Genomic DNA, 18,829 nt, shown 5'->3' with positions numbered 1-18,829 from the left:
TCCAGATGTGGAGAACAGGGGGTAAGTGAGTATCCAGATGTGGAGAATAGGGGGTAAGTGAGTATCCAGATGTGTAGAATAGGGGATAAGTGAGTATCCAGATGTGGAGAATTGGGGGGAAGTGTGTATCCAGATGTGGAGAATAGGGGGTAACTGAGTATCCAGATGTGTAGAATAGGGGGTAAGTGAGTATCCAGATGTGGAGAATAGGGGGTAAGTGAGTATCCAGATGTGTAGAATTGGGGGGAAGTGAGTATCCAGATGTGGAGAATAGGGGGTAAGTGAGTATCCAGATGTGTAGAATAGGGGGTAAGTGAGTATCCAGATGTGGAGAATAGGGGGTAAGTGAGTATCCAGATGTGTAGAATTGGGGGGAAGTGAGTATCCAGATGTGGAGAATAGGGGGTAAGTGAGTATCCAGATGTGTAGAATTGGGGGGAAGTGAGTATCCAGATGTGGAGAATAGGGGGTAAGTGAGTATCCAGATGTGTAGAATTGGGGGGAAGTGAGTATCCAGATGTGGAGAATAGGGGGTAAGTGAGTATCCAGATGTGTAGAATAGGGGGTAAGTGAGTATCCAGATGTGGAGAATAGGGGGTAAGTGAGTATCCAGATGTGTAGAATTGGGGGGAAGTGAGTATCCAGATGTGGAGAATAGGGGGTAACTGAGTATTCAGGTGTGGCCAGATTGGCAAATTTAAAAAAAAACTGATTTTGGGCCTGTGACCTCATTATTCACATGTCCTATCGGTGTGAACTTTAACCTTTTTTTGGATGTTTGTCGTTGGGAGCTAAGACAGGGGACGGCATGTGGGTGTGTTTTTTTTATCATTGTTTGCTTCTGCTTTCTGGACGATGGCTCGATCTTTGTTAAATAGCCACGCATGTGTTTCACATCGACTTGACGTTGAAGTGTTTGTGTTCCTTTCTGAACCACTGCAGTCCATGTGCAGAGAGACTTTGCAACTACCGAGTACTGGAGATTCACCTGCAATAGCTTCTCTTCCTGCTCCCACATCATGACCTCTGGTGTCCCCCCCAAGGATCGATCCTCGGACCCCCTCCCATCTCCCATCTACCTGCTGCCCCCTCGGCGACATCATCCGAAAGCACAGTGTTAGTTTTCACATGTACTGACGACACTCAGCTCTACCTCACCACCACCTCTCCCGATTCCTCCCACTCTTCGTAAATTATCAGACTGTTTATCCGACATCCAGAACTGGACCAGCAGAAATTTCCTCCAGTTAAATATCGGGATGATGGAAGCTATTGTTTTCAGTCCCCGCTCCAAACTCCGTTCCCTAACTCCTAACTCCATCCCCCTCTCTGGCAACTGTCTGAGATTAAACCAGTCGGTTCACGACCTTGGTGTCACATTTGACCCCGAGATGAGTTTCCGACCTCATATCCGCCCCATCACTAAGATCGTCCATTTCCACCTTGGTAACATCACCCGACTCCGCCCCCTGTCTCAGCTCATCTGCTGCTGAAACCCTCATTCGCTCTTCTGACTGCTCTCCCACATTCTACCCTCCGTAAACTTCAGCTCATCCCAAACTCTGCTGTCCCCGTGTCCGAATCCACACCGAGTCCCGTTCATCCGTCACCCCCTGTTACTCACTGACCTACACTGACTCACAGTCCGGAAACACCTCCCATTTTCAAATTCACATCCTTGTTTGCAAATCACTCCATGGCCTCCTCACCCCCTCCCTATCTCTGTAACCTCCTCCAGCCCCTACAACCCTCCCTATCTCTGTAGCCTCCTCCAGCCCCTACAACCCTCCCTATCTCTGTAACCTCTTCCAGCCCCTACAACCCTCCCTATCTCTGTAACCTCCTCCAGCCCCTACAACCCTCCCTATCTCTGTAACCTCTTCCAGCCCCTACAACCCTCCCTATCTCTGTAACCTCCTCCAGCCCCTACAACCCTCCCTATCTCTGTAACCTCCTCCAGCCCCTACAACCCTCCCTATCTCTGTAACCTCCTCCAGCCCCTACAACCCTCCCTATCTCTGTAACCTCCTCCTGCCTCTACAACCCTCCCTATCTCTGTAACCTCCTCCAGCCCCTACAACCCTCCCTATCTCTGTAACTTCCTCCAGCCCCTACAACCCTGCGAGATCTCTGCCCCCCTCCAAATCCGCCCTCTTGCCCATCCCCCGATTCCCATCGCTCCACCATTGGCGGCCGTGCCTTCAGCTGCCTGGGGGCCCCAAGCTCTGGAATTCCCTCCCGAAACCTCTCCGCCTCTCTCTCTCTCTCTCCTCCTTTAAGACGCTCCTTAAAAACCGACCTCTTTGACCGAGGTTTTGGTCGCCGGTCCCTAATATCTCCTGATGTGGCTCGGGGGTCAGATTTTGTTTTATAATCGCTCCTGTGAAGCACCTTGGGATATTTTATTACGTTAAAGGTGCTAAATGAATATAAGTTGTTGTTGAATGCCTTACACCACATTAGTGTGGGACTGGAGTCACATACAGTCCCAGACCGCCTTAAAACAACAGGTGGCCTTCATGAGAGGGACATTGGGGACCCCAGACAGGGTTTATAGGATAATCTGAAAGATAAATTGTCACTTTTACTGTGACTATCTTCGAATTTGCAGATTTATTTTTTCAAAATGAAATGAAACTGTCAAACTGTGATGGTGCGATTTGAACTGCATTCTCGTGGGGTTCCATTTGCTTCCAGATCCATTCTGGGAATAGTAGTGAGTCAGTATTTGCTGCACTGGGTCAGTACTGAGGGAGTGCTGCACTGTCAGATGGTCAGTACTGAGGGAGTGCTGCACTGTCGGAGGGTCAGTACTGAGGGAGTGTTGCACTGTCGGAGGGTCAGTACTGAGGGAGTGTTGCACTGTCGGAGGGTCAGTACTGAGGGAGTGCTGCACTGTCGGAGGGTCAGTACTGAGGGAGTGCTGCACTGTCGGAGGGTCAGTACTGAGGGAGTGCTGCACTGTCGGAGGGTCAGTACTGAGGGAGTGCTGCACTGTCGGAGGGTCAGTACTGAGGGAGTGCTGCACTGTCGGAGGGTCAGTACTGAGGGAGTGCTGCACTGTCGGAGGGTCAGTACTGAGGGAGTGCTGCATTGTTGGAGGGTCAGTACTGAGGGAGTGCTGCACTGTCGGAGGGTCAGTACTGAGGGAGTGCTGCACTGTCGGAGGGTCAGTACTGAGGGAGTGCTGCACTGTCGGAGGGTCAGTACTGAGGGAGTGGTGCACTGTCGGAGGGTCAGTACTGAGGGAGTGGTGCATTGTTGGAGAGTCAGTACTGAGGGAGTGCTGCAGTGTCGGAGGGTCAGTGCTGATGGAGTGCTGCACTGTCGGAGGGTCAGTACTGAGGGAGTGCTGCACTGTCGGAGAGTCAGTACTGAGGGAGTGCTGCAGTGTCGGAGGGTCAGTGCTGATGGAGTGCTGCACTGTCGGAGGGTCAGTACTGAGGGAGTGCTGCACTGTCGGAGGGTCAGTACTGAGGGAGCGCTGCACTGTCGGAGGGTCAGTACTGAGGGAGTGCTGCACTGTCGGAGGTGCCGTCTCTCAGATGAGACATTAAACTGAGGCCCCCGTCTGCCCTCTCAGGTGGGTGTAAAAGATCCCGCGGCCACTATTTGGAAGAAGAGCAGGGGGGGGAGTTCTCCCCGGGGTCCTGGGGACAATATTTATCCCTCAACCAACATCACTAAAAAAACAGATGATCTGGGTCATTATCACACTGCTGTTTGTGGGATCTTGCTGTGTGCAAATTGGCTGGTGCATTTTCTACCTTACAACAATGATCACACTTCAAAGAAAGTATTTCATTGGCTGTGATGCCCTTTGGGATGTCCTGGTTGTCTAACAGAAATTCCTCTCTGCTTCTCTTGACAGCTCGGTGCCAGATGGTCCAGGCGCAGAATGTGACTGTGATGGAGGGGGACACAGCGGAAATCACGTGCAAGCTGCACAGTTACGATGGCTCGATAGTGGTGATCCAAAACCCAAACCGGCAAACTCTGTTCTTCAACGGCACGCGAGGTATTCTGATTCACCATCATCACACTTACAGGAGGGCTGGCAGGGGCCTGCAGGAATGGGAGCTACACTGCACTGTCAGTGGGTCAGGACTGAGGGTCAGCACTCAGTGTACCTCTCCCTCCTTACTGACCCTCCGACAGTGCAGCACTCACTCAGTACTGACCCTCTGACAGTGCAGCACTCACTCAGTACTGACCCTCTGACAGTGCAGCACTCACTCAGTACTGACCCTCTGACAGTGCAGCGCTCCCTCAGTACTGACCCTCCGACAGTGCAGCACTCACTCAGTACTGACCCTCTGACAGTGCAGCACTCACTCAGTACTGACCCTCTGACAGTGCAGCACTCCCTCATTACTGACCCTCCGACAGTGCAGCACTCCCTCAGTACTGACCCTCTGACAGTGCAGCACTCCCTCATTACTGACCCTCCGACAGTGCAGCACTCACTCAGTACTGACCCTCTGACAGTGCAGCACTCACTCAGTACTGACCCTCTGACAGTGCAGCACTCACTCAGTACTGACCCTCTGACAGTGCAGCACTCCCTCAGTACTGACCCTCCGACAGTGCAGCGCTCCCTCAGCACTGACCCTCCGACAGTGCAGCGCTCCCTCAGCACTGACCCTCCGACAGTGCAGCACTCCCTCAGCACTGACCCTCTCCTCAATATGAACACTGGGAGTGTAGCATTTTTGGGACTCAAACGTTCAGACTCCGAAGTGTGAGAGTGATCCCCATTGAGCCAATGACTGCCAATGCAGTCTCCACTTCAACCACTCATACACAGTCGACGGCATTTCTCTAACCCCAGTAAACCTTTGGCTGACAATGGTGAACACAAGGTCAGGTCCTCACCAACCAGTGGAAGATTCCCGTATTACAAACCCAATACACTCTCACCAACTGCATTGAAAATCTTCACCATGTTACAGGACTTATATTACAACTATAATACATTGGATTTACATTCAGGTCTTACTGGTACACTGGGGTTCAACATTACCATTTATAACACAATATCTGCCGCTATGTTGAATTTAATATCAGATTTTTCAGAGCTGCTAGATTGGATTTAGAGTGTCCGTCCCAGAACTAGATTGGATTTGTTTTTCTATCTTTTACAACAAAAGTCTTGCAACCACATTGAATTTACAACCTCGTACCCGCTTTTTAAATCCAGGAGGACTTCGGGTTCAACTGGGAACGTCCAAATGTATATACTGACCTGAGGTTCGATGTCTGATGGACGTGTCGGACATGGTTAAAACTGTGGGACCTGAGTATTAATGTCAATATAGCTGTAGGACCTGAGTATTAATGTCAATATACCTATAGGACCTGAGTATTAATGTCAATATAGCTGTAGAAAATGCGTATTAATCGAAATAGACCTATAGGACCTGAGTATTAATGTCAATATAGCTGTAGGACCTGATTATTAATCCAAATATACCTATAGGACCTGAGTATTAATGTCAATATAGCTGTAGGACCTGCATATTAATCTAAATAGACCGATAGGACCTGAGTATTAATGTCAATATAGCTGTAGGACCTGTGTCATAATCTAAATGGGCCTATAGGATCTGAGTATTAATGTCAATGTAGCTGTAGGACCTGAGTATTAATCCAAATATACCTATAGGACCTGAGTATCAATGTCAATATAGTTGTTGGACCTCAGTATTAATCATAATATAAATGTAGGATCTAGGTATTACTGTCAATATAACTGTATGATCTGAGTATTAATCCCAATACAACTGTATGATCTGAGTATTAATCCCAATATAATTGTGGGACCAGCATTTTAATCCCAATGTAACTGTGTAACAATGTGTTTAACTCTTACATGCCCTCTGAAATGGCCTAGCAAGCCACTCAGTTGTATCTAACTGCTACGAAGTCTATAAAAAGGAATGAAACCGGACGGACCACCCAGCATCGACCTCAGCACCGGAAATGACAACGGCAAACCCAGCCTTGTCGACCCTGCAAAGTCCTCCTTACTAACATCTGAGGGCTTGAGCCAAAGTTGGGAGAGCTGTCCCACAGACTAGTCAAGCAACAGCCTGACATAGTCAGACTCACGGAATCATACCTTACAGACAATGTCCCAGACGCTGCCATCACCATCCCCGGGTATGTCCTGTCCCACCGGCAGGACAGACCCAGCAGAGGTGGTGGTACAGTGGTATACAGTCGGGAGGGAGTTGCCCTGGGAGTCCTCAACATCGACTCCGGACCTCATGAAGTCTCATGGCATCAGGTCAAACATGGGCAAGGTAACCTCCTACTGATTACCACCTACCGCCCTCCCTCAGCTGATGACTCAGTACTCCTCCATGTTGAACACCACTTGGAGGAAGCACTGAGGGTGGCAAGGGCACAAAATGTACTCTGGGTGGGGGACTTCAATGTCCATCACCAAGAGTGGCTCGGTAGCACCACTACTGACCGAGCTGGCCGAGTCCTAAAGGATATATCTGCCAGACTGGGTCAACGGCAGGTGGTGAGGGAACCAACACGAGGGAAAAACATACTTGACCTCGGCCTCACCAATCTGCCTGCCGCAGATGCTTCTGTCCATGACAGTATTGGTAGGAGTGACCACCGCACAGTCCTTGTGGAGACGAAGTCCTGCCTTCACATTGAGGATACCTTCCATCGTGTTGTGTGGCACTATCACCGTGCTAAATGGGATAGATTTCAAACAGATCTAGCAATGCAAAACTGGGCATCCATGAGGCGCTGTGGGCCATCAGCAGCAGCAGAATTGTACTCAACCACAATCTGTAACCTCATGGCCCGGCATATCCCCCACTCTACCATTACAATCAAGCCAGGAGACCAACCCTGGTTCAATGAAGAGTGCAGGAGGGCGTGCCAGGAGCAGCACCAGGCATACCTCAAAATGAGGTGTCAACCTGGTGAAGCTACAACACAGGACTATCTGCCTGCCAAACTGCATAAGCAGCATGCGATAGACAGAGCTAAGCGATCCCATAACCAACGGATCAGATCGAAGCTCTGCAGTCCTGCCTCATCCAGCCGTGAATGGTGGTGGACAATTAAGCAACTAACTGGAGGAGGTGGCTCCACAAATATCCCCATCCTCAATGATGGGGGAGCCCAGCACATCAGTGCGAAAGATAAGGCTGAAGCATTTGCAACAATCTTCAGCCAGAAGTGCCAAGTTGATGATCCATCTCGGCCTCCTCCTGAAGTCCCCAGCATCACAGATGCCAGACTTCAGCCAATTCGATTCACTCCGTGTGATATCAAGAAATGACTGAAGGCACTGGATACTGTAAAGGCTCTGGGCCCTGACAATATTCCGACAATAGTACTGAAGACCTGTGCTCCAGAACTTGCTGCGCCCCTAGCCAAGCTGTTCCAGTACAGCTACAACACTGGCATCTACTCTGCAATGTGGAAAATTGCCCAGGTATGTCCTGTACACAAAAAGCAGGACAAATCCAACCCGGCCAACTACCGCCCCATTAGCCTACTCTCAATCATCAGTAAAGTGATGGAAGGTGTCATCAACAGTGCCATCAAGTGGAACTTGCTTAGCAATAATCTGCTCAGTGACGCTCAGTTTGGGTTCCGCCAGGGCCACTCAGCTCCTGACCTCATTACAGCCTTGGTTCAAACATGGACAAAAGAGCTGAACTCAAGAGGTGAGGTGAGAGTGACTGCCCTTGACATCAAAGCAGCATTTGACCGAGTATGGCATCAAGGGGCCCTAGCAAAACTGGAGTCAATGGGAATCAGGGGGAAAACCCTCCACTGGCTGGAGTCACACCTCGCGCAAAGGAAGATGGTTGTGGTTGTTGGAGGTCAATCATCTGAGCTCCAGGACATCACTGCAGGAGTTCCTCAGGGTAGTGTCCTAGGCCCAACCATCTTCAGCTGCTTCATCAATGGCCTTCCTTCAATCATAAAGTCAGAAGTGGGGATGTTCGCTGATGATTGCACAATGTTCAGCACCATTCGTGACTCCTCAGATACTGAAGCAGTCCGTCTAGAAATGCAGCAAGACCTGGACAATATCCAGGCTTGGGCTGATAAGTGGCAAGTAACATTCACACCACACAAGTTCCAGGCAATGACCATCTCCAACAAGAGAGAATCTAACCATCTCCCCTTGACATTCAATAGCATTACCATCACTGAATCCCCCACTATCAACAACGTAGGGGTTACCATTGACCAGAAACTGAACTGGAGTAGCCATATAAATACCGTGGCTACAAGAGCAGGTCAGAGGCTGGGAATCCTGAGGCGAGTAACTCACCTCCTGACTCCCCAAAGTTTGTCCACCATCTACAAGGCACAAGTCAGGAGTGTGATGGAATACTCTCCACTTGCCTGGATGGGTGCAGCTCCAACAACACTCAAGAAGCTCGACACCATCCAGGACAAAGCAGCCCGCTTGATTGGCACCCCATCCACAAACATTCACTCCCTCCACCACTGACGCACAGTGGCAGCAGTGTGTACCATCTACAAGATGCACTGCAGCAACTCACCAAGGCTCCTTCGACAGCACCTTCCAAACCCGCGACCTCTACCAACTAGAAGGACAAGGGCAGCAGATGCATGGGAACACCACCACCTGCAGGTTCCCCTCCAAGTCACACACCATCCTGACTTGGAACTATATCGCCGTTCCTTCACTGTCGCTGGGTCAAAATCCTGGAACTCCCTTCCTAACAGCACTGTGGGTGTACCTACCCCACATGGACTGCAGTGGTTCAAGAAGGCAGCTCACCACCACCTTCTCAAGGGCAATTAGGGATGGGCAATAAATGCTGGCCTGGCCAGTGACTCCCACATCCCATGGATGAATAAAAGAAATGACCCAAGTGTTAATCACAGTTTTACTGTAGGATCCGAGTATTAATCTCAATATAATTGTAGGACTTGAGTATTAATCTCAATATAACTGTAGGACCCGAGTATTAATCTCAATATAACTGTAGGACTTGAGTATTAATCTCAATATAACTGTCGGACCCGAGTATTAATCTCAATATAACTGTAGGTCTTGAGTATTAATCTCAATATTACTGTAGGACCCAAGTTTTAATTAATCTATATCTGTAGGACCTGAGTAATAATTCCCATATAATGGTAGGACCTGAGTATTAAACCCAATATAACTGTAGGACCTAACTGTTAATGTCAATATAACAATTGGATATAAGTATTAGAAACATAGAAAATAGGAGCAGGAGTAGGCCATTTGGCCCTTCGAGCCTGCTCCGCCATTCATTCTGATCATGGCTGATCATCCAACTCAGTAACCTGTTCCCGCTTTCGCCCCATATCCTCTCGAAATATATATAATCCCCATATAATTGTAGGACCCAATAATCAAACCAAAATAACACTGGAACATGCGTATTAATGTCAATAGAACAGTAGGACCTGAGTATTAATCCCAATATAATTGTGGAAGCAGCATTTTAATCCCAATGTAACTGTAGGACCTGAGTATTAATGCCAGTGTTGCTCTTGGACCAGAGTATTAATCCCAATATAACTGTGGGAATCGAGTATTAATGCCAGTATTGTTGTAGAATTAAGGAATGTTGGAGAGCTGGAAATTATTACGAGATAGTGAGGGATCCTGCCCCAAAATGGAGGGAATTAACTCTGCGGTCAATCCCTCGATCATTAATGGAAGTTATTTAAATTATAGATGTTAAAGCTACAAATTAAGCAAGCTTTTGGGTATTTAAGGAAGTGTATTACAGCGAGAATTGTGTGGATAATCACAGAGGTTAGATCAAATTTTGAATGTTTAAAGGCAGGATTTAGCATTTATAGAGGAGAGCGCAGGCTTCACCCAGCAGGAGAGAATCATTCCCTCTTACTCACTGTGTGCACTGTACATGTACAGGAGCTGACACTGAGACACATACACACACATGTACACATACACTCACATAAACACAGACACACACACACACAAACACAGACACACACACACACAAACACAGACACACACACACATGTACACGTACACACACATAAACACAGACACAGACACACACACACACGAACACAGACACACACACACATGTACACGTACACACACACAAACACAGACACAGACACATGTACACATACACACACATAAATACAGACACACATACACAGACACACACACGTACGCATACACGTACACACACATAAACACAGACACACACATAAACACACATACCCATACACACGTACACACACATAAACACAGACACACAGACACACACAGAAACACACACACACACATGCACACACATAAACACAGACACACACACACACACCCACAGACACACACACACACAGGTACACACACAAACACACACACACATAAACACAGACACACACGTACAAACACATAAACACAGACACAGACACACACACACAAACACAGACACACACACACACAAACACAGACACACACACACACATGTACACGTACACACAAATAAACACAAGCACAGACACACACACACAGACACAGACACACACACAAACACAGACACACACACATGTACACGTACACACACATAAACACAGACACACACACACACGTACACATGCACACACACAAACACAGACACACACACACACGTACACATACACACACATAAACACAAACACACACACACATAAACACAGACACACACACACATACATACACATAAACACACACACCCATACACATGTACACACACATAAACACAGACACACACACACATACACACGTATAAACACACACACACACATACACACACATAAACACACACCCATACACACGTACACACACATAAATACAGACACACACACACACACAAACACAGACACACACACACACACAGACACACACACACACACACAGACACACACAAACACAGACACACAAACACACACAGACAAACACAAACACAGACACACACACACAAACACAGACACACACACACAAACACAGACACACACACAGGCACACACACACAGACGCACACATCAGGCTGTACAGTACCTAAAGACAACACATTACAATCCATCCCATATTCAATGACATTAAAGCTACACATGGGTATAGCTGAGACTGACAGCCATTGTAATATGGATTGATTGTGTTAATAATTATTGGAAAGTCTTGTGACTTGGATAAATGAAGAATGCAGATTTATTGCAGTGTTGCTGAGCAACTGGGGCTGATGCAGCATTGGGAAAGGCAATAATTCACAGGTTTATGTTTCCAGATGTACAATATCCTTTATAACCTCATTATTACTGGGACGACTGTGCAGGAATCTATTAAACTGCAGTGACTTTCATGGCATTTTACAGAATTCTCTTTTGCAAATTGTGTTTTTCTATTTAAATTCAACAGAAGGAATAGAATAAATCCAGCCTCTCACTTCTGACTTTCTACTTTCTGTGACTTGTGGCAACAAATTGTTCACAATTGGCAGCTCATCCAACGTGTATCGAAACTTGGTTCGAGCAAAACACTGCAGATGCTGGAAATCTGAAATAAAAACAGAAACTCCAAGAAATACTCAGCAGGTCTGGCAGCATCTGTGGAGAGAGAAACAGAGTTAACTTTTCTGTGTACTGATGTAAGTTCACAGAGCTGAAACGTTAACCCTGCTTCTCTCTCCGCCGATGCTGCCAGACCTGCTGAGTATTTCCAACACTTTCTGTTTTTACTCCAGTCTTGAGACCACACTCGGAGCACTGTGCACTGTTCCGGTCTCTATATACCTCAGTTAGACCGCACTCGGAGCACTGTGCACAGTTCCGGTCTCCATATACCTCGGTTAGACCACACTCGGAGCACTGTGCACAGTTCCGGTCTCTATATACCTCAGTTAGACCACACTCGGAGCACTGTGCACAGTTCCGGTCTCTATATACCTCAGTTAGACCCCACTCGGAGCACTGTGCACCGTTCCGGTCTCTATATACCTCAGTTAGACCCCACTCGGAGCACTGTGCACCGTTCCGGTCTCCATATACCTCGGTTAGACCACACTCGGAGCACTGTGCACAGTTCCGGTCTCTATATACCTCAGTTAGACCCCACTCGGAGCACTGTGCACCGTTCCGGTCTCCATATACCTTGGTTAGACCGCACTCGGAGCACTGTGCACAGTTCCGGTCTCTATATACCTCAGTTAGACCCCACTCGGAGCACTGTGCACAGTTCCGGTCTCTATATACCTCAGTTAGACCACACGTGGAGCACTGTGCACAGTTACGGTCTCCGTACACCTCGGTTAGAACACACTCGGAGCACTGTGCACAGTTCCAATCTCCATATACCTTGGTTAGACCACACTTGGAGCACTGTGCACAGTTCCGGTCTCCATGTTACACATAGAAAGGCACTGGAGAAGGTGCAAAAATGGTTTATGAGGATGATCCAAGAACTGAGAGGTTAGAACTATCAGGAAAGACTGACCAGGCTGGGGCTCTTTCCTCTCGGACAGAGAAGGCTGAGGGGTGACCTGATTGAGGTCTTTAAAATGATGAAGGGGTTTCGATCGGGTAGACGTAGAGAAGATGTTTTCACTTGTGGGGGGGAGAGACCAGAACTCGGGGCCATCAATATCAGACAGTCACTAATAAATCCAGTGGGGAATTCAGGAGAAACCTCTTTCCCCAGAGAGTGGTGAGAATGTGGAACTCGCTCCCACAGGGAGTGGTTGAGGTGAATAGTATCGATGTATTTAAGGGGAAGCTGGATAAACACATGAGGGAGAAAGGAATAGAAGGATATGGTGATAGGGTGAGATGGAGAGGGGGGTGGGAGGAGGTCTGTGTGGAGCGGAAACACCAACACGGAGCAGATGGGCCGAATGGCCTGTTTCCGTGCTGTACTTAGTATGTAATATTTAGTATCTGAGTGCTGACAGCAAGTAACAAGTGGCTATCCGACCATGGGAAGAATCACTATTGAGCCCAGAAGTGTTACCCACTCACTTTCCAGTACAGGCTGGGAGTGGGGGTGTCACTGCAGAGTAATCGGGGGCAGGGATTCCCTGCTAGATTTCCTCTCCCTGAAAACTACGTTCATATCCACCTGAGAGGACAGATGGGGGCCTCAGTTTCACATCTCGCCTCAAGGTCTGCTCCTCCGACAGTGCAGCACTCCTTCAGTACTGACCCTCCAACAGTGCAGCTCTCCCTCGGTACTGACCCTCTGACAGTGCAGCACTCCCTCAGTACTGACCCTCCGACAGTGCAGCACTCCCTCGGTACTGACCCTCCGACAGTGCAGCACTCCCTCAGTACTGACCCTCCGACAGAGCAGCGCTCCCTCAGTACTGACCCTCCGACAGTGCAGCACTCTCTCAGTACTGACTCTCCGACAATGCAGCACTCTCTCAGTACTGACCCTCCGACAATGCAGCACTCTCTCAGTACTGACCCTCCGACAATGCAGCACTCCCTCAGTACTGACCCTCTGACAGTGCAGCGCTCCCTCAGTACTGACCCTCTGACAGTGCAGCGCTCCCTCAGTACTGACCCTCTGACAGTGCAGCACTCCCTCAGTACTGACCCTCTGACAGTGCAGCGCTCCCTCAGTACTGACCCTCTGACAGTGCAGCCCTCCCTCAGTACTGACTCTCCGACAATGCAGCACTCTCTCAGTACTGACCCTCCGACAATGCAGCACTCTCTCAGTACTGACCCTCCGACAATGCAGCACTCCCTCAGTACTGACCCTCTGACAGTGCAGCGCTCCCTCAGTACTGACCCTCTGACAGTGCAGCGCTCCCTCAGTACTGACCCTCTGACAGTGCAGCACTCCCTCAGTACTGACCCTCTGACAGTGCAGCACTCTCTCAGTACTGACCCTCCGACAGTGCGGCACTCCCTCAGTACTGACCCTCTGACAATGCAGCACTCCCTCAGTACTGACCCTCCGACAATGCAGCACTGCTTTAGTATAAATAGAGACAAAAGGATATTCCGCCAAAGCTTCATAAAACACATTATTTATTAGACCCCAGCTGGAGAATTGTGTCCAATTCCGGTCACCACACACTTTAGGAAAAATGTCGAGTCCTTGGAGAGGGTGCAGAGGGAGATTTACCGGACTGTTCCCAGGGATGAGGGGGAGATTTAATCGAGGCGTTCAAAATCATGAGGGGGTTTTGATGGAGTAATTGAGGAGAAACTGTTCCCAGTGGTAGGAGGGTCGGTAACCAGAGGGACACAGATTGAGGATAATGGGTAAAAGAACCAGAGGGGGAGAGGAGGAGAATGTTTTTGACGCAGTGAGTTGTTGTGATCTGGAACGCGCTGCCTGAAAGGGCGGTGGAAGCAGATTCAATAGTAACTTTCAAAAGGGGGAATCGGAGAAATACTGGAAGGGGAAAAATTTGCAGGACGATGGGGGAAAGAGCAGGGGGGTGCGGAGAGAGTGGGGACTAATTGGATAGATCTTTCAAAGATGAAATGTCCAAATGTCTCCCGGCTTCTCTCATAACGCAGTCCCTCTGACACTCGGGACCATCTCAATGCCCCTTTACCTCTGACCGATCACTCCAGGACATCCGAGATGTTGGAATAAAAACAAGAAACACAAAAGGGAAGGTGTGTGACAGGACAGAGGGCGGGAGAGATTAAATAACAAAAAGGGAGCAAGGGGACGCTCATGGGACCAAGTCAAGGAAACAAGAGATGGCGTAAAGAGGAGAAACACTCGCAATCGGCCACTGTTGGGAAAAGTGGGAGCAGGAGTAATAATAATCTGTAATTGTTGAACTCAGCGTCCAGTTTGGAAGGCTGTCGAGTGCCCAATCGAAAGATGAGGTGCTATTTCTTGAGTTTGGGCTGAGCTTCATCGGAACAGTGCAGGAGGACGACAAGAGTGAGGTCAGAGTGGGAGCGGGGAATTGTAATGACAGGTTGACTGGTGTCAGTCAGGCTTGTGGACTGAACGGAGGTGCGCTCGGCACATCCAGTCTGCGTTTAGTCTCCTCTATGTAGTCGTGACTGCCTTGTGAGCAGCGAACGCTAAATTGAAAGAAGCACAAGTAAATCGCTGTTTCACCTGGAAGGAATGTTTGGGATCCCGGACGGCGGGGGAAGGGCGGGCTAGGTGGGAGCAGAGGCGGGGAGGGAGGAGGTGAGAGGACGGGTGTTGGTTTGGGTTGACTCCCTTCCCTTTCGTTTGTTGCCCGTTTCCCAGATGTCTATCAGTAGCTGCCACACCACATCAGTGCCGCTCCCGAATGATTCAGCTGCGTGATCCTACCCTGCTTTCTCCTTGTTTTATCGTTGCTGTCAGATTCTTCAGGACATCTTAAACCTGACCGGTGATTAATGTGTCTAACTCCGGTTTTCCACTATTTTCACTATTTGATGATCCTTCACCACTGACTCACACTTCCTCAGTGTGCTATTCCTGACATTACCTGCTCAATGATTGCAGAATGATTGGGAGAGATTACATGATAAATTCAGCAAACTGTAACAACACAGCAGGAAAGATAATAGCCTCGGATATCGGGAAACAATTTGCATCATTCCTTCAACCAGCGTTAGCTTCTTTCTGCCGGTGGATCCCATGCAGCATTTGCCTCGCAATCTTTTCCTTCTCCCACCAAATCCAAACCAATCTACAATTCTCCCCCCAATACCGTCCTGTGCCAGCGTAGCGTGGTTGGTGGGCCGGAGATTTGGGGGGTCGAAGCCCCACCTCGGGCCCCGGGGGGATGGAACGTTGCTTTATGTGGAATTGCTTTGAATTTTCAGCCCAGAAACAGGCCATTCGGCCCGTCTGCTCTGTGCTGGTGTTTCTGCTCCACGCGAGCCTCCTCCCACCTCCTCTGCATCTCGTCCGATCACCAAATCCTTCGATTCCTTTCTCCCTCATGTATTTATAAATATTGGATAAATATTGGTCCCAGGAGACCGGGGAGAACTCCCCTCTGCTTAGAAAGTTGGGATAATGGGTGGGTAACTCTAATTGGCAGGATGTGACGAATGGTGTCCCAAAAGGATTCGTGTTGCAGTCTCAACTACTCACCCTATTCATGACTTAGATGGTGGAATAGAAACTGACATTTCCAAATTTGCCGATGACACAAAGATGGGCAGCATTGTAAGCAATGTCGATGGAAGCATAAAATTACAAAAAGAGATATTGATAGATCACCTGAATGGGGAAAACCGTGGCAAATGGATTTCAATGTCGGCAAATATGAGGTCATCTATTTTGGACCTAAAAAGGATCAAACGTGGGGACTTTCTAAATGGTGAGAAGCTAGAAACAGTGGAGGTCCAAAGAGACTTGGAGGGTCCAGGGACACTAATCATTAAAATGTCACGGAGAGGTACAGAAAATAATGAGAAAGCCTAATGGAAAGCTGCCTTTTCTATCTGGAGGACGAGAATACAAAGGGGGGAAAAGTAATGTTTCAGCTTTTCAAAGCCCTGGTTAGACCACACCTGGAGTTACCCTGGAGCAGTTCTGGGCCCCACACCTTAGGAAGGAGATATTTTCCTTGGAGGCAGTGCAGTGTAGATTTACCAGAATGATACCGGGACACCAAGGGTTACATTACGAGGAGAGATTCCACAAACTCGGGTTGTATTCCCTGGGAATTTAGAAGGTTTAAGGGGTAATTTGATCGAAGATTTTGGGATATGAAGTGGGAACTGATAGGGTCGATAGAGAGAAACTATTCCCGCTGGTTTGGGGAGTCTCGGACTCGGGGGGCCGAGTCTAAAAATTAGAGCCAGACCTTTTCAGGAGTGAAATTCGGAAACGCTTCAACACACAAAGGGTGGGAGAAGTTTGGAATTCTGTTCCGCAAACGGGAATCGATGTCTGGATCAATTGTTCATTTTAAATCTGAGACTGATCAATTTTTGTTCACCAAAGGTATTAAGGGATATGGGGAAAAGGCGGGAATATGGAGTTAGATCACAGATCAGCCATAATCTCACTGAATGACGGAACAGGCTGGAGGGGCTGAATGGCCTCCTCCTGTTTCCCGTGTTTTTCCAGTAATGGCCGCAGGACTTTTTACATCCATCTCAGAGAGCAGACGGGGCCTCTGTTTGATGTCTCATCCGAAAGACGGCACCTCCAACAGCGTGGCACTCCCTCAGTACTGGCACTGGGAGAGTCGGCCTCAAAGCACCAGAGTGGAACACGAGCCTAAGGCCTTCTGACCCCAAGGCAAGAGAGAGTGCTAAGCACTGAACTGAGGTTGTCGCCATAAGGGGTGGATTGGACGCACGGCACTGAAAGGGTTAACACGCAACTGGGTTGCAAAGCTACAATGGACCGGAGCCTAAATTTGAATCTGAGTCCCTGTTCCGTCTTAATTGTGCAGTGCAGTGAAGCAGATAGGCATCAATCCTGCTTTCAACAAGTCAAGCAATTAAACAGCAAGACTGTGAGAAGCAGTGCGTTCCAAAAAAAGATTGTGTGTCTGATGGCTTTAACTAGGGACCAGCAAGTTAATGAAGCCAATGGACTCAAAAGTGATGCGCATCCATGAGTTTGAAAGCAGATAGCAATCAGCATTTTTACAAGAAATCATTTTGAAATGTGCGACAGCAGTAAATTGCTTAGACCCTTATTCCATAAAGTGAGCGTTGCATTTATCTATCAAACTCTTCATCAGCTGTGAGTTTTGATCAAACCCCCAAGGCAAACTTTATGAATGTTGAAACGTCCAAGCTTTCCTCCTTTGTTTACCTGTAACTAATCACCTGTCACCCCAGTTGCAGTGTTAACTGGCCACTGTTTCCTCTCACTTGCAAAGCAAGATAAATGTTTTCTGAAAACTGCTTCTCCCGCCAATTTTTTTCTCAGTAACTGAAATTTCTGATGATCCAGAATGAAACGATGTTTTTTTTTTAAAAAAAGGGTAAAAGTGCACAATTCGCAATGATGTGGCCAGGTTTTATCGACTTGTCTTCACCATAGTCTCTTTCTCCTCAAAGTTCTCCAAAGAGTGAGCTTTTGGCAGTACTTTTATTTCACAGCAGTTGGCGACTGCTTTCACTCACATCTGAGCATGTGCGGTTTGCGCACATTACCAGCATGCATTCTCAATAGCAGTTGAAAGGTGGAAGGTCGTGACCTCAGACTCTCTAAGGATTTAAGAGTTTCTTTGTTTTCAGCGAAAGACTTTGAAGGAAGCAACGCGTTAGGAATTGTGCAGAGTGGGCGTGAGGCCGGTGGTCCGCTGGGCGCGTACTCAACGGGCGAGGGGAGCAATAGGCGTGAGCGTGCTGCCCCTGCAGGCGAATAGCTAGCAGGCACACGCCGCCCCAGCTCACGGGCGAGGCACCTGCCACTTGACCGTCAGGGGGCGGTGAAAACCGAAATGACGAAATAACCTGACTGCATTTTTATGTCAGAAGGTGAGAAAATTTCTCCATGAGTGGTCCAGAGGCAATATTGTCACAGTCAATTGAAGTGTTTCTATTCAGACATGTCTCTAAAAAATGCAGTTTACTTGTGACTTAACTCCCCTCTGGCAGCGTGCAGTCATCCTCGGATCTTAATGTGTTTGGTGATTTGTAAAGTATAATATTAGGACTTTTTCAATTGTAATTTCTTATTACACTCATACTGATCCGGGCATTTATATCATTGCATACAGGAACATTCTAACCCGTGCTTTCATTCTCACTCTCTGTCCTTTTCTGGTTTTCTTGTTAACTCTCATCTCCTGCCTCACACTGTCAATCCGTTCCTGCTCAAATACATTTCCAGTTCTCTCTCTCTCTCTCTCTCTCTCTCTCTCCAATC

General features: G+C 48.2%; 1 protein-coding gene across 1 annotated transcript in view; it reads left to right on the top strand.

Moving 5' to 3' along the window:
* Positions 1-3,875: 3,875 nt before the first annotated feature.
* cadm4 (cell adhesion molecule 4) overlaps positions 3,876-18,829 on the top strand; it is a 141,210-nt gene continuing 126,256 nt past the window's right edge. The window contains exon 1 of the mRNA XM_068018504.1: positions 3,876-4,018. Within this exon, the coding sequence (XP_067874605.1) occupies positions 3,883-4,018 (136 nt within the window). The 5' untranslated portion in view covers positions 3,876-3,882. The remainder of the gene's footprint in view (positions 4,019-18,829) is intronic.

This window comes from Heterodontus francisci, chromosome 39 (assembly GCF_036365525.1).
Source record: "Heterodontus francisci isolate sHetFra1 chromosome 39, sHetFra1.hap1, whole genome shotgun sequence".
Taxonomy (NCBI): domain Eukaryota; kingdom Metazoa; phylum Chordata; class Chondrichthyes; order Heterodontiformes; family Heterodontidae; genus Heterodontus; species Heterodontus francisci.
The sequence above is the reverse complement of the archived record's forward strand: the minus strand, read 5'-3'. Positions and strand labels throughout refer to the sequence as shown.